Source organism: Schistocerca gregaria, chromosome 1 (genome assembly GCF_023897955.1).
Source record: "Schistocerca gregaria isolate iqSchGreg1 chromosome 1, iqSchGreg1.2, whole genome shotgun sequence".
NCBI classification, from domain to species: domain Eukaryota; kingdom Metazoa; phylum Arthropoda; class Insecta; order Orthoptera; family Acrididae; genus Schistocerca; species Schistocerca gregaria.
In genome coordinates this window covers 311045800-311071447 of record NC_064920.1, presented here as the reverse complement: position 1 = coordinate 311071447, position 25648 = coordinate 311045800, and the positions used below count along the sequence as shown (strand labels likewise).

At 42.9% G+C, this 25648-nt stretch overlaps 1 protein-coding gene across 3 annotated transcripts in view; it reads right to left on the bottom strand.

Annotated features, from left to right (window-relative positions):
* The window catches only part of LOC126343123 (serine proteinase stubble), a 746947-nt gene that overhangs the window by 74863 nt on the left and 646436 nt on the right, over positions 1–25648 (bottom strand). For all 3 annotated transcript variants that reach the window (XM_050001914.1, XM_050001915.1, XM_050001916.1), the window contains one exon: positions 10842–11287. In XM_050001914.1, the coding sequence (XP_049857871.1) occupies positions 10842–11287 (446 nt within the window). The remainder of the gene's footprint in view (positions 1–10841; positions 11288–25648) is intronic.

The following is a 25648-nucleotide window of genomic DNA, read 5'->3' as shown; positions in this document are numbered from 1 at the left end:
TACTAAAAAGCACGTTCCGTTAATAGGCGTCTGGATCAGATAGTGAATCAATAAGGTCAGGAGCGCCAGTAGGTGTGTCAGACGTTTACATTTTGCTCTTTTAGGCTAACAAGAATGCACGCTTTGACCTACAGGGCTTCATCATGTTGTTAGTCGTACTAACAACAAAACTGATAGTCTTCATAGCTGTCAGAAGAAGGTTTGTTAGAATTCTCTCTCTTCCTTTGGATGGACAGAAACAATATAAACTTTTCGGTCTATCAATGATACAACGACTTTTTTAAGGACAGAAGGCACTTTTTTTAAAGAAAAGTAGTCGCCTTTTATGTCAATGCACTTTGTCTGGAGTTTTTCCAGTGGGTAGACTACATTCATAAGATACTATTCTGTATGGCCCACAAAATAGTCACCTAAGGCTGGACTAAAACAGACGAAAGATGGATTAAAACTCATTTCTGTAAAATAATTTTCTTTGGATGTGGGGTTACGTGGAAGTCAGAGGCTAACATCTCTTACGTACAGAGTAGGTTATGCAACTATTCATGCGTCGGTTTCCTCTTTTTTTCCTATTGCCAAAACAATTTTGTGGGCAGGAGCGTTATTCTGATGAAAGATGACATTTGCTTTGCTTCAAGTGTCTTTTCAAGCATGCTCTCGCACAGGTGATCTGTAATACGTACGTAGTGTTGATCAGATATTGTTCTACCCTAAGCAAAGTAACAAAAACACTGTCCAAGCTTTTCAAGTCTCATACACAGTAATGAATCAATTGGTTTGATTTCAGATCGATCGTAACTTAGGTGGAAAATACGTTTTTGGATTTACTTTTGGCCAGCATTCAACAAATTAGACACCGATATTTTCCAAAGCATTATCATTTAGGGCCTTTGGTATAGTGCACTTTTCCGACGTCTCGAGACGTACTTAGCATGGACCATGTTCAAAGGAGTCACAGCACTTTCGAAATGAGTCATTTGTGCCTTAAATGCTGCAAAAGTAGGAGGAAATTTATTATGAACTTTCACTAACTGAAGTGAAATTCCATTTGAGATAAATAGTACAGAACATAGTCTTTTTTGCAACACTGTACTGCACTTTTCCATCTAGATGCTCACAATACGACATTGATAATCCGTATAAAGAAAAGTATTTCGCAGAATTAGTTACTGTTTGATTTACGTTATTACGTAACATTAATCAATAAAAAAGAAATATCTTTTTTATTAGCGCTGTCAGTGTGCCAATCTGGGAAATTTTTAGTCTAGCACACACTACGTTAACTTCAAGAACATCTCAAGTACATATAGCACTAGATAGATACATTTGCTACTAAGCAGCTGGCCTTAGTTAATACTGACACAAAAACCACGTAATAGGCGCGATATAGCATCCAACAACTAAACTTTTAAGGCCCAGTCTGACAATAAATGCATTGTTTTCAGTGAACAGAGCTGTCGACAGTTTCCGAGTATGCTGTGAGATGATTTACTCACTGGTGTGATATTCAATTTGACAGGACAGTCAATTGAAATATTATTTCGCGCTTTTTTCAGAAACTCATTTGTCACTACTGAAGCCTGGACGTCGCGATGTACAAAGCATTAAAGAAGAATAAATACTCTTCGGGCAGCATTTTCACAAAACAATCCAGCAAAATGCTTATGTCGTCTACGATACAGTACTATTACTGGCTTATTCCTGACAAATTAAGATCTCTGTAGTTTATTATTTGTATCGCTTCGACATTGAAAAACCGATACAGACAGTAAGCAATTCATGTCCTTCTTGGAAGTAATGTCTTTGACTGCTTGTACTAACAAATATGGTTACTGAACCTTCGGTTTCAGGCGTCAGAACGAGAGATCTCGCAGAAGTAGGGGAGAAGGCAGGAAGAGAAGACTCGACGTGTATTTTTCCGCGATGCGGAAGGTCGAAATACTCTGCTGCGAAGGCATGCGATTTCCCCTGCGGCGGCACGTCGAGGTGTAGACCGCGCACCGCAGCTGGATGCTGATGAATGGCTCACGCAGGAGAGCTCGTGCGCGTGTCTTGGGCTGCGGCGATCTCGCACACGGGAAAGTACTGCGCCAGACGAGGCAGCACATCCGAAGAGAAATCGTAGACCGCGAAACCCAGTAGGCTCTGCGTGCACGTTCTGCTCTCTTTGCTCGTTACTGCGTAAGTTTAAGATAACAGAACGTGCACATGCTCGATTTTCTACCCTTCCACTATTTTTCCGAATCGTAATTACAAGTCACGATCGAAACGTTTCCGTTCGAAGGCATTACAGTCCAGAATCGCCGTGGGCATTGAGGATTAGATTAGACTGGACTAGAACTTGTTCCATAGATCATGACTGCGACACTTCGTAATGACGCGTAACGTGTGAGATTAATAAAAGCTTTGTATACAAGATACTACATTACACAAAATATTACATGACTTAATATTTTCAATTTTTTTGGGTGAGAGTGGGGGGAAATTACCCACTTACTAAATCCAAAAATACATCTAATGAGCAGAAGGAGTTGCCATTCAGAAATTCTTTTAATTTCCTTTTAAATGCTATATGGCTATATGTCAGGCTTTTGATGCTATTAGGTAAGTGACCAAAGACTTTTGTGGCAGCATAATTTACCCCCTTCTGAGCCAAAGTTAGATTTAACCTAGAGTAGTGAAGATCATCCTTTCTCCTAGTGTTATAGCCATGTACACTGCTATTACTTTTGAATTCGTTTGGATTGTTAATAACAAATTTCATATGTGAATATATATATATATATATATATATATATATATATATATATATATATATATATATATATATATATATAGTGAGGCTAAAGTGAAGGTCCCTAGCTCTTTAAACAAGTGTCTGCAGGATGATCTCGGATGAGCTCCAGCAATTATTCTGATTACACGCTTTTGTGCAATGAACACTCTATTACTCGATGATGAGTTACCCCAGAAAATGATGCCATATGAAAGCAGAGATTGAAAATAGACGTAGTAAGCTAATTTACTGAGATGTCTATCGCCAAAATTTGCAATGACTCTAATAGCACAAGTAGCTGCACTCAAACGTTTCAGCAGATCTTCAGTGTGTATTTTCCATTTCAACCCCTCACCAATGTATACACCTAGAAATTTTGAATATTCTACCTTAGCTACCGATTTATGATCTAAGTCTATATTTATTAATGGTGTCATACCATTTGCTGTGTGGAACTGTATATACTGTGTTTTGTCAAAGTTTAATGAGAGCCTATTTGCAGAGAACCACTTAATGATTTTCTGAAAAACGTCGTTTAAAATTTCATCGGTTACTTCTTGTCTGTTGGGCGTGATAGCTAAACTTGTATCATCGGCAATAAGTACCAGCTTTGCATCTTCGTGAATATATAATGGCAAGTCATTAATATATATTGAGAACAGCAGAGGACCCAAGACCTAACCTTGCGGTACACCATCCTTGATTGTTCCCCAGTTTGAGGAATGACCAGTTTTTTGCATATTATGTTAACTGCTTATTTCCACTTTCTGCACTCTTCTATTTAGGTATGATTTAAACCATTTGAGCGCTGTCCCATTCATACCACAGTACTTGAGCTTTTCTAAAAGTAGTCCTACTAAGTGAAGGAGCCCTTAACTACCTGTTGCACATCCTCGTCCAAAAGAATCATCGATCCTTCGAGGCCTTCTTTTAGCGACCGAAGCTGTGATAATCGCATTGGGAGAGATTAGGATTATAGGGCGGGTGCTCTAGTGTTTCCCACTTCATTTGGCGTAGCTTCTGCGTTACGACAGTTGCAATATGTGGACGTGAGTGATCATGAAGCAGCAGCACCTCTTGGCGCAATTTGCATTCCACAACGGTTGTTTTCGACTTGCATTTTGCCCCCTACGCATTCTTCATTCTCCGATGAATGTCTACCGGTGTTTGTGATTTGGCAGCCAAGAAAAGAATAACAGCACGTTGGTCCTGTTTGGACGCATTTGGCAATAACTTCGCCACAGTTGACTTTTCCGCATTTATAGCACGCATGTCGAAAAGACACGAGTGATACACTAATTCTTTGTCTATAGGGTGGTGTTTGTTTACCTGCATCGGAGTCGCGCTACGCTACATATACGCTCCAGCAACGGCTTCAAACGGAAACTTTTTGATCGTCCTTTATATAAAAGAGCAAAATGGTCGCTTTCGATCGCTGCATATGAAATGGAACAATGTGGTCATGTGACCACCACCGCTGACCTAAGTCGTGGAAGTGTTGGGCTAAACAGACCAGAAACGGGATGGCGGGTGACTGGAGGCGTGTATTGCGACCCTAAGAGTCGCTGTTTCAGGAGAAGTTGTTCCGTGATCTTTTGGGTTTTATTTTCGTGGGATGAGTTCGGTCCCCTCTTTCACTTTACCATCACATGAACCAGGATGTTTTTTTCCAGCATTCTCGCTGACCGCTATAATTGTACTGTCGACAGTCCCGTCTTCCAAGATGATAACAGCCATGTTCAGACGGCTGTGTGCACACATTCTGGCTTGTCAATCAGTCTGGCATCTTCCGATCTTAATCCCGTGGAAAATGTCTGGAACAGCGGGTGAAACGTGGCAATCAACGTCCTTGCTGTTTGGTAGCTCTATAGGATCTTTTCATCAATGAGTGGCTTCAGATGGATACGACACACATGAAGTAACTTGTGGAAACTCTACCTCGCCGAACAGAGGCCTTTATCAAGGCTAGAGATGGTGTTACGTGACATTTGAGTTATCTCTTCAGAATATGTCTAAGATTTGTCCAGTCTCCTTATACAGGGTGTAATAAGTATAAGTGTAGACATTTTTAGATGTGTTACCTCAGTATGCACACACTTCATTGTGTTGGTTATTTTTTCTCTGCGTCGAATAGTCTTCCCACAAACACATGAATTTTACGACCTGATATTTTCTGCACGGTTGTACTGCACCACTAAGTGGACTGTAGACTAACCGTTTCGATTCACACTTCAACACCGGACCTGTTTCCCAGGGGAAAATAAGCATTGATGGATTGCTCTTTCTACATGTACTTCCTGGTACTAACAAACCTAAAAACATACGACTTGTAATGGCTATAATTATTAGTCTGCAAATGACGTAAATACTAATGTAATGTCGTTCAGTATACCGACCTCAATCACCAATAAAAATATCTGCAGTTACACACTTTACACGCCGTAAATTGTTCTTGTGACTGTTTCTCTTTGGAAAAACAGAACAAGTAGTACGTACAATTGAAGAATGAAAATTAATAAGCCATGACTTAAAATGTAATATTCCGATGTGTCTCTTACAGATAGCCGTAATCGTCGCGCTAAGTACGAAGATAGAACCACGTACCAAGTTTCAGAAATCAATATGCAACGGACTTTGACTCTTCCTCTTGGGTCCTTTACGTGTGAATGTAGTAGTGTAATATTCACAATCAAAGTTTCTGCAAACAGAGTTCCAACGATCCAAGATTCTGTAACAATCTTTGTAGGAAAAACATTATTTATATTCCCTAATTGCATAATATTTTTGGTTCAGTGGGTGTTTCGCTACAAACGTCGGTGAAATATTCAAAGAGTTAACTTTGTTGAAGTCAGTGTGTTCCATCCGTCCTCCTGTCAGAGCAGATTGTTTAAATTTAATAAATCATTGAAGCATATTCTACCTGGCTGTTTTTCCTTGTCCCATCTTCCGCAGACACTTTAGAAACCTTTATCAATAATTCTATGCGAGTTCTGCTACCCATATTTCATGTGCAATTGGCCACCCCAATTTAATTCCGGTAGGCTATTAGTTATACGTTGTGTGATTCTGGTTTTTTATTCTACGTTATCTCAAGGGGAGCATTTTGTCTCATAGCATCTCAGGGGTATGCTAAACCCTCAATGGACACACCACAATAACACAATAAGAAACAGAAATCAAAACAGACTGACAACTGCTCGCGATAAAAAGCCAAAAAGGCCGGAACACCTCGACTGAGGATAGGAAGAGAGACAGTTATGAGAAAATGAAAGAAGTGTAACCATAAAGAAAGCATAGCAGAAAAATGTATTTTATTTGTTAGAAATGTTTCAAACAACAAGGACATTGCTACCCCACATAAATGCCAGAAATGTGATATTAAAATGTGTGAATGGCTTTAAGTGTATGGGACACTGGTGGGACTTAACATCGGAGGTCATCAGTCCCCTAGAATTAGAACTACTAAAACATAACTAACCTAAACAGCACACAAAACCATGCCCGAGGCAGGATTCGAGCTTGCGACCGTAGCAGCAGCGCGGTTCCAGACTGAAGCCACAACGGCCGGCAACTGAATTTCGAAACATATTCAAAATGGCTCTGAGCACTATGGGACTCAACTGCTGTGGTCATTAGTCCCCTAGAACTTAGAACTATTTAAACCTAACTAACCTAAGGACATCACACACATCCATGCCCGAAGCAGGATTCGAACCTGCGACCGTAGCAGTCGCACGGTTCCGGACTGCGCGCCTAGAACCGCGAGACCACCGCGGCCGGCGAAACATATTCAGAACATTTGTTTTGACGCTGGGCGAGGAAAGATCGGATGAACTCCATGCTGGGCACGAAGAACTAACAGAAACGCCTAGTTGAAACAAAAAACAGCAAATGAGGACAATAGTCTGGATGGCAATGACATTTTTTTCTCGAAGCTAAAGGGCTTGCTGGTGTATTTTTAGGTGCTGATTTCAGGCAAAGTAATTAGAATATTTCAATCACATACAGTTTTGACACATATTTAGAATTTATATGAGGTGTTATTGACGACGCAGGCTGCAAGTGCTATTCTGTGATGAAGAGGTTGTCACAGGAGAGGAATTCGCGAGGTCTGCAAAATGCAGCTGTTTAATCGTTGTGCAAATACCAGTATTTTTTTTAAGATTTTCAATGTAACATGCTAAAGGTATGTTTAATTTTATGGTCTATAATACCATTACCTATGTACTTCGGTGATACTGTAATGTTGATTCTCATAAGTTTGTTTTAAATATCGACTGCTGCCTGATTTTGTGAGTTTATTAGTTTCAAGAGGTTACGTTAGTTCTGCTGACTACTTCTGATACATCTGTGGCAAACTTGTAGTTATCAGGTAAGTGTATTTTACGTACTTTGACGTGAAGGTTGGGGGCCAGGACAAGTCGTGGGTCCATATCGAGTATGTTCAAGTTGTGAGGGAGGACCCGTGATCCTTTGCGAATGGGGCAGTTATGCAAAAGACAAGCACTAGTCTCAGAAATTCTGGCGAATGTGAACGCCAAAAGTTGGAGGAAAGAACGTACTACTCGATTCAAAGGTGCACCCAAAAAGAGCTTCTGTCTGCTTTCCGTATAAAACTTGTCATTATAAAACAATTAATTAAAGCCCTATTCAAAGATGCTGACAGTTTCAAGTATCTGGCAAGCAAGTTACAGTTGCTGTCAGAGGCTGAGATAAAAGAAGGGAGTTGTTGTCAGCTCTGACGTCCGGAAACTAATTAAAGACGAAACACTTGAAGACAAAATGAATTAAATTTAAGGATCATCTTGAATATTCTTTAATCAAAATGTCAACGAGTCTGTTGGCAACTGCAAAAACTTGAGTGCCGGAATTATGTTACGGTATAGAATAGAAAGGGGCAGAAATTAGAATTTTTTTATCAAAATCATTCACATTGCCTCAAGCAAATTCAAGTCATGCCAGAGACAGAGGCGCAAGCAGGAAGCGAGTCATTATGTCGCAAGTAAGTCAGGTCGAGAACACTGCCCGCCGAGTAAGGAATAAGCATTCGGCAGAAAAGAGGACGGAAACCTAAAGAAAGAGAGACAAGCATATTCATTATATCGTAAGGCATGTGGCAAGAAAGCAATCCGTCTTCAGGCCATGAGTGGCCTACTGGGACCATCCGACCGCCATGTCGTCCTCAGTGGAGGATGCGGATAGGAGGGGCGTGGGGTCGGCACACCGCTCTCCGGGTCGTCATGATGTTACTATTGAGCGACGCCGCTACTATTCGGTCGAGTAGCACCTCAATTGGCATCACGAGGCTGAGTGCGCCACGAAAAATTGCAACAGCGCATGGCGGCCTAGATGGTCATCCATCCAAGTGCCGACTACGCCCGACAGCGCTTAACTTCGGTTATCTCACCGGAACCGGTGTATCCACTGCGGCAAGGCCGTTGACCATGTAGCAAGAAACTGTAGCTATTTCACGAGAGTATGTAGCTCGGGACTGATGCACCAGTTAACGGCTTGTTAAGTGAAAGGAGCAGAATTGGGAGGACCATTCGGTCATTACGAACCGAGCTTTGCGGTTTAGCCTCACGCTAGGCCCCTTTAAATACTCCGGCTCCTGTCTTGAGTTGACATTGAGATCGATTGCATTCACAATAATCGCACTCGATTCCACGATTATGTTGCTATAGTGAGTCTATGTCCTAGACGCTCCAGCAACCGTCTATGGACTAGCCGAAGACGTACCGATGATGATGGCCTTCACCGGATGAGCTTCATGCTGCTCGCCGCCTACCATCTACTGGAGAAATTGATTGTCTTCCGACAACACCACTTCACAATGTGCTGCCGATACCGGACTCCAACGCAGAAGCCAACAACGGGGGCTCTTGGCGTCGACGTTCCTATTCAGCACGCAGGCGCCTTCGGGTGCTGAATCCTACCAGGGGTACGGAAGAGATCAACCGACCACAAGACCACTGACATCAGATACATAGCGGATAGGTCATCAAGGGTCATCGTTGAATTCGGAGTGGAACCGAGTACAGTCTGCAGCCGGGGCGAGAACCGCCTCGCGCCGGGCAGTCGCTGCCCCACCCTGTTGCAGTCGCCTCGCCGCCAGGGTCGCTGACATCACCTACCGGGCGTGCAAACGCTGAACTGTTTCGACGGACGTCAGCTAGAATCCAAAACGCAGCTGAATAACCGAGGCTGTCTTGTAAACATTGTGAATAAATAACTGAACTCGAATAATGTCTTACTGGCGTTGTTTATGCTTCACAGATTTCCAACACCTACCCTAACTTCACGCAGAGGACTCTGTGCTTGGGCCTCTGTAATTAGTAAGAGCTTCAAAGTATTGGAGTCTTCAATGAGATTGAAGCTGCACTTTATGGATTCCTGCATAGGCTATTATCTAGAAAATCCAGATGCTGCCGCGCGGGGTAGCAGCGCGGTTTGGGGCGTCTTGCCACGGTCCGCGCGGCTCCCTCCGTCGGAGGTTCGAGTCCTCCCTCTGGCATGGGTGTGTGTCCTTAGCGAAATTTAGTTTAAGTTAGAGTAAGTAGTGTGTAAGGCTAGGGACCGATGACCTCTGCAGTTTAGTCCCATAGAACTTACCACAAATTTCCAAATTTACAGACGCTGTTAATGAGGTAAAGGTAGTTCTTCAGTCCAGAGACTCGTTTGATGCAGCTCTCCATGCTGCTCTATCCTGTGAAAGCTTCTTCATCTCCCAGTACCTACTGCATCCTACATCCGTCTGAATGTGTTTAGTGTATTCATCTCTTGGTCTCCCTCTACGATTTTTACCCTCCACGCTGCCCCCCAGTACTAAATTGGTGATGACCTGATGCCTCAGAAAATGTACTACCAACCGATCCCTTCTTCTAGTCAAGTTGTGCTACAAACTCCTCTTCTCGCCAATTATGTTCAATACCTTCTCATTAGTTATGTAATCTACCCATCTAATCTTCAGCATTCTTCTGTAGCACCACATTTCGAAAGCTTCTATTCTCTCCTTGTCCAAACTATTTATCGTCCATGTTTCACTTCCATACATGGCTACACTCCATACTTTAAGAAACAACTTCCTGACACTTAAATCTATACTCGATGTTAACAAATTTCTCTTCTTAAGAAACGCTTTCCTTGCCTTTGCCAGTCTACATTTTATATCCTCTCTACTTTGACCATCATCCGTTCTTTTGCTCCCCAAATAGCAAAACTCCTTTACTACTTTAAGTGTCTCATTACCTAATATAATTCCCGCAGCATCACCCGATTTAATTCGACTACGTTCCATTATCCTCGCTTTGCTTTTGTTGGTGTTCATCTTATATCCTCCTTTCAAGACACTGTCCATTCCGTTCAGATGCTCTTCCAGGACCTTTGCTGTCTCTGACAGAATTGCAATGTCATCGGCGAACCTCGAAGTTTTTATTTCTTCTCCATGGAGAAATAGAATGATTTAGGTTTTACAATATGTGGATAAAGAAATTTTGTACACTCTTCATAAATAATAACGTAAATTAATGATGCAATTTTCATAACAAGCATTTCTAAAAAGTGAAATAGTCAGCCCTATTGTAGGAAAAAAAACGTTTCTTCTGACGTTATTTTGTACCCGAAAATAAAAAATACGCTGTGGATAAGGTAAACAGGCTCTGTGTATTCCCGTATAAATACTGTTTGATGCGTTTGTATGTAGATATTTTATGGAGCAACAAAGGTCGTTTTGAAAAATTTGGCTATTACTCTTCCCAGTCTTTCAGTTTTCTTAAATGCAGAAGATTTACCATAAAACATTTATCAGGAAGATCCATAACGAATTTCTCTTTGACCATTGACAAACCTTATCATTGGTTGTTCCTTAATTATTATACTATATTCGGGCTTTTAGTATCTCGCATGTTATCTCAGTAACGCGGTTTCATCGTCCGGAACAGGGCTAAGCCAACCGGAGTTTCGTGTAGGGTGAATACATGTCCGTTTGAGTTTCGTCCCGCCCCATTGACATAGAGTGTGAATCGACCAAAACGGGCCTCTCTGTAGCCGTATCAGAGGGAGTACTTACGGACGCCGCCTTCGCCAGTGGCCGACACGGTCGACACGGAAGGCTGCGCGGGGCTCGTTGGCCGCGGCGTCGTCGTCGTCGTACTGGTGGTGGTGGTCGTCGTTGGCCGCGGGGTAGTCGTGGTTGTGGTCGTGGTGGTGGTAGTGGTCGTTGTGGTGGTGGTTGTCGTGCTGGTGGTCGTGGTGCTCGGGCGGCGGCGCGTGACGGTGGTGGCGGTAGCTCCAGCAGTGTAGTGAGTCGACGGGGGGCGTCGAGTGGGCGGTGGCGTGGTTGGAGGCGGTGGCGTGGGGCGGCGCGTGGGCGGCGGAGTGGGTGGGGGTGGCGGCGTGGGGCGGCGAGTCGGGCGCGGCGGGCGCGGCCTTGGTCGGGGCCGCGTCACGAACGGCGGCTCCGTGCTGCTGGGCTGCTGCCACACGCCCCACGTGCTCGCCGGCTTCGAGCTCCAGCTGAAACACCACCGTGCCACCTCAGTAGCCGTCCGCAACAATCGTGCGCGCATCGGGAAAAATATCAGAGCACACCGGTCGCTTCAGAGGGCTGTACATCGTGCATAGCTGGTACCAGGCGGACGTGTGACCCTCTACTGCTGTTGACTAAGGCTATTAAGTGGTGTGTATGTGTATGTGTGTGTGTGTGTGTGTGTGTGTGTGTGTGTGTGTGTGTGTGTGCCAGTCGGCTGTATGGAATCAACACAGTACGAGGTGTATTCAAGTTCTCAGGCCTCCGATTTTTTTTCTCCGGACTGGAAAGAGAAACATTGTTTTAAAACGAGGCCGCGTTCATTGTCAATACGTCCCAGTGATAGCAGCACCGTACGGCAGATGGAATTTTACCGCCATCGGCGAGAATGAGAACTGTTTTAAATACTTAAAATGGCGACGTTTTCCTTACTTGAACAGCGTGCAATCATTCGTTTTCTGAATTTGCGTGGTGTGAAACCAATTGAAATTCATCGACAGTTGAAGGAGACATGTGGTGATGGAGTTATGGATGTGTCGAAAGTGCGTTCGTGCGTGCGACAGTTTAATGAAGGCAGAACATCGTGTGACAACAAACCGGAACAACCTCGGGCTCGCACAAGCCGGTCTGACGACATGATCGAGAAAGTGGAGAGAATTGTTTTGGGGGATCGCCGAATGACTGTTGAACAGATCGCATCCAGAGTTGGCATTTCTGTAGGTTCTGTGCACACAATCCTGCATGACGACCTGAAAATGCGAAAAGTGTCATCCAAGTGGGTGCCACGAATGCGAAGGACGACCACATGGCTGTCCGTGTGGCATGTTGCCAAGAAATGTTGAAACGAAACGACAGCATGAATGGGACTTTCTTTTCGTCGGTTGTGACAATGGATGAGACGTGGATGCCATTTTTCAATCCAGAAACAAAGCGCCAGTCTGCTCAATGGAGGCACACAGATTCACCGCCACCAAAAAAATTACGGGTAACCGCCAGTGCCGAAAAAATGATGGTGTCCATGTTCTGGGACAGCGAGGGCGTAATCCTTACTCATTGCGTTCCAAGGAGCACTACGGTAATAGGTGCATCCTACGAAAATGTTTTGAAGAACAAATTCCTTCCTGCACTGCAACAAAAATGTCCGGGAAGGGCTACGCGTGTGCTGTTTCACCAAGACAACGCACCCGCACATCGGGCTAACGTTACGCAACAGTTTCTTCGTGATAACAACTTTGAAGTGATTCCTCATGCTCCCTACTCACCTGACCTGGCTCCTTGTGACTCTTCGCTTTTTCCAACAATGAAAGACACTCTCCGTGGCCGCACATTCACCAGCCGTGCTGCTATTGCCTCAGCGATTTTCCAGTGGTCAAAACTGACTCCTAAAGAAGCCTTCGCCGCTTCCATGGAATCATGGCGTCAGCGTTGTTAACAATGTGTACGTCTGCAGGGCGATTACGTCGAGAAGTAACGCCTGTTTCATCGATTTCGTGAGAGTAGTTAATTAAAAAAAAAATCGGAGGACTTAGAACTTGAATGCACCTAGTAACATGGATCGACGCGGAGACAGAATTCAGCAACGAGCTATGCTATCGCTTTTGTATGTACACAAGATCACTTGGTTAATGAAGTTGCCCGGAGTATCAACTAAGTAACAGGGTGTAAGAACAGTGGTCATAAGAAGAGCCTAGCCGACAGTACCACTATGACAGTCGGTTTCAAATTCGACAGGAATTGCTACCATTGACGAATTCAGTTCCATCCGACTGAACATTGTGAGCCGTAGTAAAATTTGCTGTTTTCAATAGCGCGCCGCAGCGCGTAGTGTAAAGCACTCGCTTTCCGTTTCTGGTGGTGGCGCCGCTATGGCAATCGCAGCTTTGGTGTCTCATCTGGTGGGAAAGGGGAAAAGTTGGCTGTAAAAGTGCATTTAAGGGGCGCTATGAGCTCCGCAGAGGGTCAGTCTGTCAGTCTGAGTCTAGTCAGTTGGTTCGCCAGCTCAGTGTCGGGCAGTTGGGCAGTCAGTGTCTGTCTGTCTGTCGGTCTGCCGTACATTAAGGGAATGAGTCGGAGTGAGGCCAGGTCAGTCCTGCGTCACTAGTCTGTCTCTCGTCTGCATTTGTGCGGTAGTTAGTGTCTGTCTGTCGTCGGAGTGCTAGTATGTCTATCGTTTGGATCAAACTTTAAAGCCAGAAAATGAGAGTTTTGCCACTCCGCCACTAACAGAACTCAGCTAGTGGTCGCCCGTTCGGGGCTGAGTTTCTGCATCTGAGTCTGCGCGTTAGGCCGCTAGTCTGCTCGAGTTGTTCGGGCAACTGTCATTGGCGTTTCCATCGGTCGGTTGGTCGGTCGCGCACTGAGACACGAGATGACTTGTCCGCCTTGAGCGTCGGCGCATGTGAGCTCCCCACGTGAGTGCAGTGGGCAGCGCCGTATAGAAAGGGGTAGTGGCTTCGCGGTTCACAAGAGAGCAACAGGAGCGAAACCACAACATCGGGCTGGCCGGGGCGAGCTGCGACGCCGAGAGACGGGAATCGGCGCGCCTTCCTGCGTCCGTTGAAGTGGCTGGCAGCGGACGGTTCGGGAGAGCGTTGGGGGTGCTGCGCCAGGTCTTCACCAGAAATCGCAGTCATTAGAAGTTAAGTGATGTGTGATATGTTGTTTCAGTTACTTGTTAAATTCTACTTGTTTTTGCTCGTTTGTCTTTCGTCCGCATTTGTTAGGCAGTTAGTGTCTCTCTGTCTGTCTGTCGGTCTGCCGTACGTTAATAGCTGCCTCTGTCATGTTTGTCCTATTCGGTGTTAACGAATTTATAGAATTAAGATAAAGGCCGAATTCCTGAAATATCTTTTTATCTTGCCTATCATCTTGCGAGGCGGTATATGTGTAATGAAGATCATGTTGTACACTTAATGTAAGCCTGAATTTCATGGGTTTTATTGAAATAGTCATTTCTATAATGTTGCCACCCTTCCACCGCAAGAGCCCTTTCAAAAACAAATTGCACTTTTGGTGGCAAATAATTTTTTAGTGTGAGTGTTTGTACCATTTCCATCCCTCTTACGGGGTTGGTTGCTGCAGAAAAAAAATGTTATTCTGCCTCTGAATAATTGTAAATTGATATTTAGAGGGTGCTTTCAGATTGTAATTTTAAATCTCTTGTTGAAAAGGTTTTAAAAAATAAAATTCACATTTATTAAACGTAATTTTATTTTCCATCAGTTACATCCTCGCAACTACTTTCACGCTCACCTAGCGAGATTAAATGTGCTAATGTTCTTGGTGAATCGCGAGTAAATAAAATAAATTATTTAAGAAAAGATTTTGAAAGCTAAAATTGCGGTTCACATTGTTAAGGGATCTGCAAGCAAATTTTGACATTTATACATTAGCACATACTCTCTTTCAAATTCTGAAGGTGGCAGGGGTAAAATACAGAGAGCGAAAGGCTATTTACAATTTGTACAGAAACAAGATGGCAGTTATAAGAATCTAGGGGTATGAAAGGGAAGCAGTGGTTGGGAAACGAGTGAGACAGGGTTGTAGCCTATCCCCGATGTTATTCAATCTGTATATTGAGCAAGCAGTAAAGGAAACAAAAGAAAAATTGGGAGTAGGTATTAAAATCCATGGAGAAGAAATAAAAACTTTGAGGTTCGCCGATGACATTGCAGTTCTGTCAGGGACAGCAAAGGACTTGGAAGAGCAATTGAACGGAATGGACAGTGTCTTGAAAGGAGGATATAAGATGAACATCAACAAAAGGAAAACGAGGATAATGGAATGTAGTCGAATTAAGTCGGGTGATGCTGAGGGAATTAGATTAGGAAATGAGACAGTAAAAGTAGTAAAGGAGTTTTGCTATTTGGGGAGCAAAATAACTGATGATGGTCGAAGTAGAGAGGATATAAAATGTAGACTGGCAATGGCAAGGAAAGTGTTTCTTAAGAAGAGAAATTTGTTAACATCGAGTATTGATTTAAGTGCCAGAACGTCGTTTCAGAAAGTATTTGTGTGGAGTGTAGCCATGTATGGAAGTGAAACGTGGACGATGCTTAGACAAGAAGAGAATAGAAGTTTTCGAAATGTGGTGCTGCAGAAGAATGCTGAAGATTAGATGGGTCGATCACATAACTAATGAGGAGGTATTGAATAGAATTGGGGAGAAGAGGAGCTTGTGGCACAACTTGACTAGAAGAAGGGATCGGTTGGTAGGACATGTTCTGAGACATCGAGGGATCACCAATTTAGTATTGGAGGCCTGCGTGGAGGGTAAAAATCGTAGAGGGAGACCAAGAGATGAATACACTAAACAGATTCAGAAGGATGTAGGTTGCAGTAGGTACTGGGAGATGAAGAAGCTTGCACAGGATAGAGTAGCATGGAGAGCTGCATCAAACCAATCTCAGGACTGAAGACCACAACAACAACAACCTCGTTCACAGGGATATGTAAAGCTGTTCGTCTTCAGCGTACCAAACTGCACAGAAATTTGCCGGTAGCGGACTGGAGGCGTGTAGTGTGATCCGACAAGTCGTGTTTTGTCTCTTTTCAAATGAGGTAAGGTGTCGATTCCATCGACGATCCAATGAGAGGTCCAACCCGGAATGTGTGGGGGCCGTAGTTCAGGCCCAAGTGGTTCTCTGTTATTTTTGGGCGTGTTTTGGTACCATGACTTGAGCACACTCTTTCAGGTTACAATTAATACGAACCAGGATGTTTATTTCAACATTCTCTGCAATCAAGTCTCGCCCTTTCCTCTATGTCTTCGAGATGAGTGCGCTGTGGACACTCCCATCTTCCAAGACGACAACAGCCGCAATCATATGGCTCCACACATTCGTTCCTGGTTTGAATAATACTCATGCACCCTTTTCCCGCTCGACTGCTACCCTAACTCACCCGATGGTAATCTCATAGAAAATGTCTGCGACTACTTGGAGCAGCGGGTGAAATGTGGCACCTCCGCAATTTGGTAGCTCTACTGAAACTAATTATTAATGAATGGCTTTAGCTGAAACTTGTAGACCATCTTCCTCGCCAAAGTGAGATAGATAAGAGGGCTACAGACAATGTAACACTGTACTGGTACATTGTCTGTTGGGGTTTCTTTATGCACTGTGCTTACGTATTGCGTTCTCTCCCAAAGTTCTCAGTAGCTTCTAGTTTTATTACAATGAAACAAGCACGACAGTTAATCTTTCACTCTTAGAACGTAGTTTGTGAAGTTTTCAAACTTGTTGGAGCATAAAAACACTACCCCCCCCCCCCCCCCACCAGCGCTCGAACCCGTAAACTTGACGTTTGGAAGCAATGCTCACCGTTTCAAAAGAGTGACAGATTCGTTATGGAAACCATCCATTTAGCTGTGTCTAAGATATTTCTCCGCACTTCCATGAGTGTCAGTGTCAGTCCAGCTGGATATGGAGGAGAGGTTTTATGGAGTCTGGAAACCAGGAGAGGGTTCCTAGCAGACGTGAAGCTTTCAGGGAGGACTGTGGGTGGTGCCTAGATGTCTCAGTGGGTAGGAGAACTGTGCGAAAATGGCGAAGCTCAAGATTAATGTCTCGCTCCAGCACACAGTTTCAGTCTAACAGGATTTTCAAATTAGATCAATCAGATTCATATGCCTGTTCTGTGTGAAACAGAGTGTCATTACTACGTCATACGACGGAAACATTATCGATGTAGCACATAGTATCAAAACATTGGCAAAGTTCTCCTGTGACAAGTCACTGCCCTTATGCAGTGAATTGTGACCGAATTATTACTGCCTCCTTAGTCTGCAGTTTCAGCCATCTGATCAAATAATGTCTGTTATGAATCATTGTCCAGGTCTGCGGCCATTAGCGATGGTACATTCCATTTCACAGGTAACGACTTTTCATGCTTGGTGTGAAAGTAGAGTTCGTTGATTGAGAGGCTACCCTTGGGTCCTTATTATTTCCTTACGATATCGTTCTAGACACAGAATAACTACGTAAGGTCGGGTCTATCGCATGGTAACGATAGTGGACCGCTGTTACTGAGTCACGTGCCAGTTTTTGTAAGCCGTATGTACTACATCTACATCTACATGACTTCTCTGCAATTCACATTTAAGTGCTTGGCAGAGGGTTCATCGAACCACAATCATACTATCTCTCTACAATTCCACTCCCGAACAGCGAGCGGGAAAAACGAACACCTAAACCTTTCTGTTCGAGCTCTGATTTCTCTTATTTTATTTTGATGATCATTCCTACCTATGTAGGTTGGGCTCAACAAAATATTTTCGCATTCGGAAGAGAAAGTTGGTGACTGAAATTTCGTAAAAAGGTCTCGCCGCGACGAAAAACGTCTATGCTGTAATGACTTCCATCCCAACTCGTGTATCATATCTGCCACACTCTCTCCCCTATAACGCGATAATACAAAACGAGCTGCCCTTTTTTGCACCCTTTCGATGTCCTCCGTCAATCCCACCTGGTAAGGATCCTACACCGCGCAGCAATATTCTAACAGAGGACGAACGAGTGTAGTGTAAGCTGCCTCTTTAGTGGACTTGTTGCATCTTCTAAGTGTCCTACCAATGAAACGCAACCTTTGGCTCGCCTTCCCGACAATATTATCTATGTGGTCCTTCCAACTGAAGTTGTTCGTAATTTTAACACCCAGGTACTTAGTTGAATTGACAGCCTTGAGAATTGTACTATTTATCGAGTAATCGAATTCCAACGGATTTCTTTTGGAACTCTTGTGGATCATCTCACACTTTTCGTTATTTAGCGTCAACTGCCACCTGACACACCATACAGCAATCTTTTCTAAATCGCTTTGCTGCTGATACTGGTCTTCGGATGACCTTACTACAGGCGAAGCCATTTGCAACCACCGTGAAACACTGCTATTGGTCAATCCGACGACGTCTATGAAGATTATTTCTCACAGTTTCACGTGTGCCGTCTGTTCAAATAGAAATCCACTGTCACTTTCTTCTCACATGCAGTCTTAATGAAAGTGAAATGCCTTTTTTAACAAAGTTGCCAGCGGGATAGTCACAGAGTCTGTTGGAACAGCCGTAGTTGATACTCGAATTGATCGATGGGTATGAGCGTGTCTGTCGTCATACACGATTAGTACAATGTAAGCCAATGAGCCAGCTTATATTCATCTTTGAGGGCTGATATTGCCTGAAAGCTGTCGTAGTAGTTTTTGACGACGCGATGTCTTGCGAGTCGGGTTCGACGTGTAATAGCGATGGGAGGCTCTAGGATTACAAATCATCCACAAGCCGTGGTGCAATAGTCTGAAGAACATGGAGAGGACTACTATCGTCCTTGACAGCTCTTAAGTTCATCAGGTCTCAACCATATAGAACACTTATGAGACTTCGTGGATATCCGCTCAGTTTGTGCGAGAAATAGTTGTCGAGAGTAAGCGATGTTTAGCACCGTATTTGATTGGCCATTTAAAATTAGTTCACTGAGCATTGTTCTTGTGCTACTGTGCTGTCTGTAGCGCTGGATTTAAGGGCCACTAAATGGATCGATTACTTCTAAGTGATATGTCCAAGATCTTCAACAAGCCGGTGAGGTAAGCCGACCAACGTATCTCGCAATTCTCGTAATGAATTGTACGTGATCATATTTGTTTCTCATGCTTTTGAAAAGCTTGCATTTTGTTGACGTGGACTGGCACATCAAACGCCGGTCTTTTAGTAAGACGATCCACTCTGCACCCAGCGATGCTGAAACTATTCTGGAAATCCTCGCAGCATTATACTACACAGTAGAACAGTCTCATGTTGCCTCCAAAGAAAAACATTAGCCACTGCAAAGTGATATAGTCCGCTACCAGCGACATTTTACCACAAAAAGCCGGCCACATGTGACAGCATGATTTATCCATAAGACCCACTGTACTCTGTTCTATCTGTTTCATAATCACGATCAAAGACAAATAATCAATGATAAATGTGCGAAGCCGGTCTGCATCCGCAGCAACACAGCTTTTCATACGTACATGAAGGTGTTCACCACTGTGGCAAGGTCATTGTTGTCGCAGTGTGGCGTATACATAGTTCCTCATTACCTTGCAAAACAGAGCACAAAATTCAGTTGATTGCTTTTCCAGTTCGTTGCGATTCTCGCACCCAGCGTTTATAGGATTCCATCACCTACTAAACTTTTCCTGCTACCTTTCTCTCTGCTCCGTCTTCTGCGTGACTTACTTGTTCCGCTTCTATTATTCTAAGTTTGTGAACCGCAGTTGCTATCTTACATACGCGGCCTTTTACAGAAGATATTCAGCCACCTTCATCTTTCGGTTTCTGAGCGCAGCTCGTTTTGATCTCCAGTCACCTTACGTTCTATTTTCAGAATGTGCAGTCATTGTCTACTGCCACGCACACTGCTTTATCAATCCGAATATAATTCTCTAATTTAGTGACGTCAGAAATAGGATTTAATTTTTTTGCTTCCTATTCTATCAGTGACAGCCCAGAGAGCCATAAAATTTCAAGTTTGTGGCAATTCACTGTATACACTGTACATAGGTAAAAAAATTATGGAATGGGTGTTATATATCATATTCAAATCACATTGGAAATGTATGACGTAGTCCTAGAAAATCGAATTTTCTCCCGTAGTCGTTACGAAACTTGAGGGAATAAAAGAATATAACATCCAAGCGGTATACGTTGTTCTCGCTACCACGTTAAAATTGGTAGTACGCAAAGCTTAAGTCTGCGACATGTACTTCAGATGATAATGGAGAGAGAGAATTATTCGGACTTCTTAGTACCACAGGGACCGAAACTGATTAAAATAGACTCGGTACTTGAACCTGAACAGGACTGAACCAGTGAAGACAGAGTGCCCAGTTTATTGCTTCCGACTCATTTCATCTCTCAGGAAAAGAAAAACGACCTAATTTCTAAGAATCGTATGCCAATAATAGTTCAAAAGACGTATATGGAGTGTTTTTGAATATTCCTTAAAAATTGTTTAGTGGTTAATGATCTGAAGAGAAACCTTTGTTTTCGTGCTACAGAGAAACATGGAAAACAAAGTGGTCCACTGTGTTGTGTCTGCTGACTGAAAGACAGACAAAAATTGCTGTGGCTCCGGTAATTATTACATCTGTGGATAACAAGTAATGCGGCAATGATGTCTAATGTTGCTGTGGTGGGAGGGAATGAGGAATAACGACTGAAGAAGAGACACCGGCTCTGTAGAATGGCACTTGAGTTTAGCTAGTTTAGTGCAATCATTAGTAATGGGCTCTATTCCTAAATTAGTTAGATGCTAACAGATCTAGTAATTAACAGAGTGACAGGAAGTACTATCTTTTTTTCACCCAGTAGATGCAAGGTAGTGGAACATTTTATTTCGTAACTTTGCTATCGTAGCATACACATGTTTCGTCTGCAGATATATTCTTATCCCACTCACTGTAAAACTGGGCCATTGATATGCAACTAGAGCTTATAACGAGAATGTAGACGCATATAGTACGTTTACAACTTTATACCTGTTGTGGAAGTAGCAGTGGTTTCTTGCGCCTTGGGCACTTTCTTTCCACAAAGCTTCTTTGTAAAGCTGGTTGCCGACTTGTTCCCTTCAGGCGTCGGCTGTCATGGAATTATTCATGAACGTATTATACTCACCTACGACAACTTCACTTGGCGTGTTAGGAGATAAGGCGGGGTGTCACTGTTTATATCGACTACAATAGCTGGCTCTAGATTACATTCAAGATATTGCTCAACAACATGCCGTACAGGACATCGATTCGCCGAACAAACGACTGTGTCTAGAACTTTGCATTTGTATGTTACATCATGGCAGCGTGCATTTAAGAGGGGTATAATACTCTGTCATTAATATCGTGAGTGCGAAGAAGACAATGCGATGTCGATCAAAGGCATGTGTTCATAGGGGAACACCCATCAAATATTTATTTCAAATATAAAAGTGTTTCACTAGAGCAGATTATATCTATCATAAGTTTTTGCATTTCCCTTGGCAGCACTTCATCCTGAATTGTCGGTATTTTAAGATAAAAGACCGCTGCCAGTCAACATAAAGTTAATAGCTTTGTCGAGGACATTCATTCAGTGGCCGCTGGTGGAGATTTGTTTAACATATGACGAGCTCAACTTCACCAAAATACTATACGAAAAACCCTTCATCACTTCTGTGGACCACTCGTGTCACTAGACGTCATTCTAATGTTTACGGACTCCTTTGTACCTAAGGAGAAGCTATGGAATGCAAACGCTTTTTACCCTTTTGGGGTGGAAATTTGACTTATTTTTCACCCATTAAATTCATTTGTGTTTTCCGATAAGATGCTAGGAATCGGATATGAGAAACAGTACGCCTGCTTATATAAATTTTCGATAATTCTTCCCAAATTCTTGTAATAAAATCTAAATTCTGAAAAAAAATTTAAAGTCACAAATACTTTCACGGTTGTATTAACCCATTACTCAATTCTGTACGAAACTAAATGTTAATATTTTCTAGAATAAAATTCAGATATGAAACATTCGAGTGATTTAAAAGTTTTTAATGTTATTTGGCCGTTACAAGGAAAAGCCATATGTAGTATACATAAACTGGTCAGAAACATTTTCTCTTCTATTGCTTTCTCTCTTTCCTGCACAGTTGAAAAAAAATTCTCTAGTCTGGAGCTGAACAAGTCTAGAAGACTTGTTTGTGAGACCTATAACGAGCACTATTGGTTGACCAACGTATTTTTCTGCCAAATATTTAGCTTCCTTATTAAAACTACTGGTAGGAAAATGTAGTCACCACATTCGTAATTCTATGGATTTTTTTCAGAGACTTAGCAATGGCAGGCTAAATAGTACGGATGTGCCTTTTAGTTTTGACATAGTATCTTTATCTCTTATCGGCCAACTTCTGATACGAAAATTACGGCCCTATTTTAACATGTGCTTTTATTATCTTATTTTCAGTTTCATGGTGAATTTTATGAGTAGATTGATGGCGTTGCTATGGGAAGCATCCTCTCCCCTCTGGTAGCTAATTTGTTCATCGAAGACTTCGAGGACAAGGCACTAGACTCAGCAAGTTTTAAACCAACGGTCTTCTGGAAGTAGGTGGACGACACATTTGTGGTATGGCCGCACGGGATGCATGAATTACATCGATTTCTTGAGTATTTGATTTTACCCGTGCTAGTATCAAATTTACTATGGAGACAGAAGAAGACGGCTGCCTCCCCGTTTTGGATGTTGTCGCTCGCCTTAAAGTTGGTGGTACATTAGGACGTGCCGTGTATCGGAAACAAACACACACAAATCTATATCTACATGCCAGTAGCTGCCATCACCCTTCATAGACCATAGGTGTCCTTAAGATCTTAGTGCATAGGGCGCACAGTATATACAATAAAGATAATTTGCAAGAAGAGCTCACATACCCCAAGAGCATTTTTAAATCGAATGGATTTTCTCCGTAACAAATTCGCAGAGCACTCAATTCAAAATCTTGAATGTAGGTATGTGATGGGGAATGAGATAGTAATTCCTTCAGATCTAATGCGTTTTTGCTCTATGGGGGTGCTCTTTCCTCGAAGATAGGCAGTATTCTTGAGGAACACTATGTTACGGTGATCTTCCGCCAAACCCCCCCCCCCCCCCGCCCCCCCGCCCCCCCCCCCCACTCCCATCCCACGAAGATTGCAGCTTTAGTCGGCTCTGTGAAGGACGATTTACAGCTTTGTACAGCGGGTGTGTATCAGATTCCTTGCGGAAATTGTGAGAAGTCGTACATAGGTCAAACAACATGCACCGTTCAAGAGAAATGTGTGGAACATCGAAGATACTCAAGATTATTATAGCCAGGTAATTCAGCTGTGGCCGAACACCGTATTGATACATGGCATTCCACGAGTTACAGTTATGTCAAGATTTTAACATCCACTCTTCCTTTTGGGAATCTGTCTTCAAGGAAGCTATAGAGATTAGCTTAGCTAATAATTTAATAAATAGAGATAATGGTTTTAATTTGGACAAAGCATGGAATCCGCCTCTTGGGGTAATTAAACTGCAGAGAAGTCGTCATGGTGTCACCGCCGCCGATCATACATCGATAAGCGAGTCGAATGTCTGGACGCTTTCGTCACAGGCGGAGCGTGTGTAAGCCTATTTCTTTGCCGCCGACCAGCATCTGTGTGACCCGCATACGCAGTACCGCCGCAGTGGAGCATATAAGGCCGCGATTGGTATCTTGTGTCAGTATAGTGACTCACTCTGAGGAGAGCCGGACGATAACGCGGCCGAAATATCAGTGGAGGAAAATTTTTGCGGGGCTGCATGCCCAAAATTTAATGGACTAGATTAGCGAATATTGCATGGCACCCGCTAGCAGAACCGGGTAAATAAAATTCCATGCAGTTGCAGGCAAGTGTATTACTCGCGCAAAGGCATTTCCCATTTACAGTCGCTCCCATCAGCCAGCGCGCCGAGTGTCAACTTTGTTTGCGCGAGTAATACACTTGAACTCAGAAGAAGAGGTTCGACACACACAGAACCGAACAGCAAAAGGAACTGTCGTCTGGGACAGATCTAAAAATCGGCCCTAGGAGAACATGTTTTTCGACATGGGAACTACAAAATAAAATTCAACGAGACGAAAGTTTTAACAAGGCCATCGCATTATCATGCAGGCATGTGTAGAGAAGCAACAGAGATTCATAAACGTCATAATAACTTTAATAGAAAAGAAGAAGGTATGAAGTTAGATAAAATATGGACGTAGACTTGGCGGCAATAGAGTTGCAGTCGATTATTTTTAATCGAGAGTGATGACACCATTCAGAGATAGTCACACAGTCAGGGCCAGCATCTGTCTATAAATGCGAGAGCCCCTCAAACCTGAGAAGCAGTAGCAAATTACCTCCGAAGATTTCTCCCGCAGTCGGGAGGCGAATCGTTAGCAAGCAGTTTTACACATCGACCACGGCATATCAGCCCGGATGTTTTAACTGAAGAAGACGTCGGTCATGAAAGCCTGCATTGTATGATTACCTCGAATAGATTCGAATGTGGCATCTGTTCTGTAAGCCGTGTTAAATTATCCATGTTCGTTTGTTCTGAGACACTGCTGTCCATACTTCAAACCACTGCGGTTGGTGGATATCAATCGTGACATTTATGCAAGTGTAAAATTTTGACGTTTATTTGATAGTCTCACTTTTCATGTGTTGAAAGCTGTACCTTCTGAAAAATACGTTCCGCACTATTACCCTTGTGAACTATTATTGTGTGGATAGAAATTGTCAGGTGAGTCCTCAAATAATAAATTGGATTGTGTATCGTTTCTGATTAGCAAGAAGTGTCGTAACTTGTGGTTTTATTTCAATACACAGGATGAGAGCCACACCTGCCACCTTCATCTGATATCATACTGCACTTCGACAGGTGACAATTTTTTTTCTTTTCCGGTGTCTTGTATCCTCGGCAGGGCTCTTATAATACAATTTATAATTTTTAGTATTTCTGATTAGTTGTGTTGTTTCCGAGTAATTAGTGTTGCCCCTTAAATGGTAGTGTGTTCCTTTGCCAACATGGAGAATTATAAAGCGAAGAACACCACTGAACTCACTAATATAAGTAGTAACCTGATTTATCGAAAGCAAAAAACAAGAAGAACAGTATCTGAAATAAGTGACAGTTCAACACGAAAAGTAGTCTACTTAGCATTTTTTCATACGCTTATGTCATATGGTATTATTTTTTGGGGTAATTCTTCTGATCCAAAAAGGGTATTTTTGGCTCAAAAACGGGCTGTTCGAGATATGTGTGGTGTAAGTTCGAGAATCTCTTGTCGACCCCTATTCAATAGTCTGGGAATTCTGACATTGCCCTCACAATATATATTTTCTTTAATGTCGTTTGTTGTTAGCAATATTAGCTTATTCCCAAGAGTTAGCAGCTTTCACTCAGGTCATGTGGAATGCACTTCATTGACTCTTGTGCAGAAAGGAGTGCACTATTCTGCTGCATCCATTTTTGATAAGCTACCACAAGAACTCAAAAATCTTAGCAGCAGCCCAGACACTTTTAAGTCTAATCTGAAGAGTTTCCTCATGGCTCACTCCTTCTATTCTGTCTAGGAGCTCCTGGAAGAGCTGAAAAATTAAGCAAATTGCAGTGTTGCATTGTTGATTTTCTTTATTTAAACTTACAAATTGTCGCCTGAATACATTTCTTATATTTCACTTTATCTGTTTCTACTATCGTGTTATAATTTCATGTATTGACTCGTTCCATGACCATGGAAACTTCTCCCTAATTTGGTCCCACAGAACAATAAATAAATAAATAAAAAGTT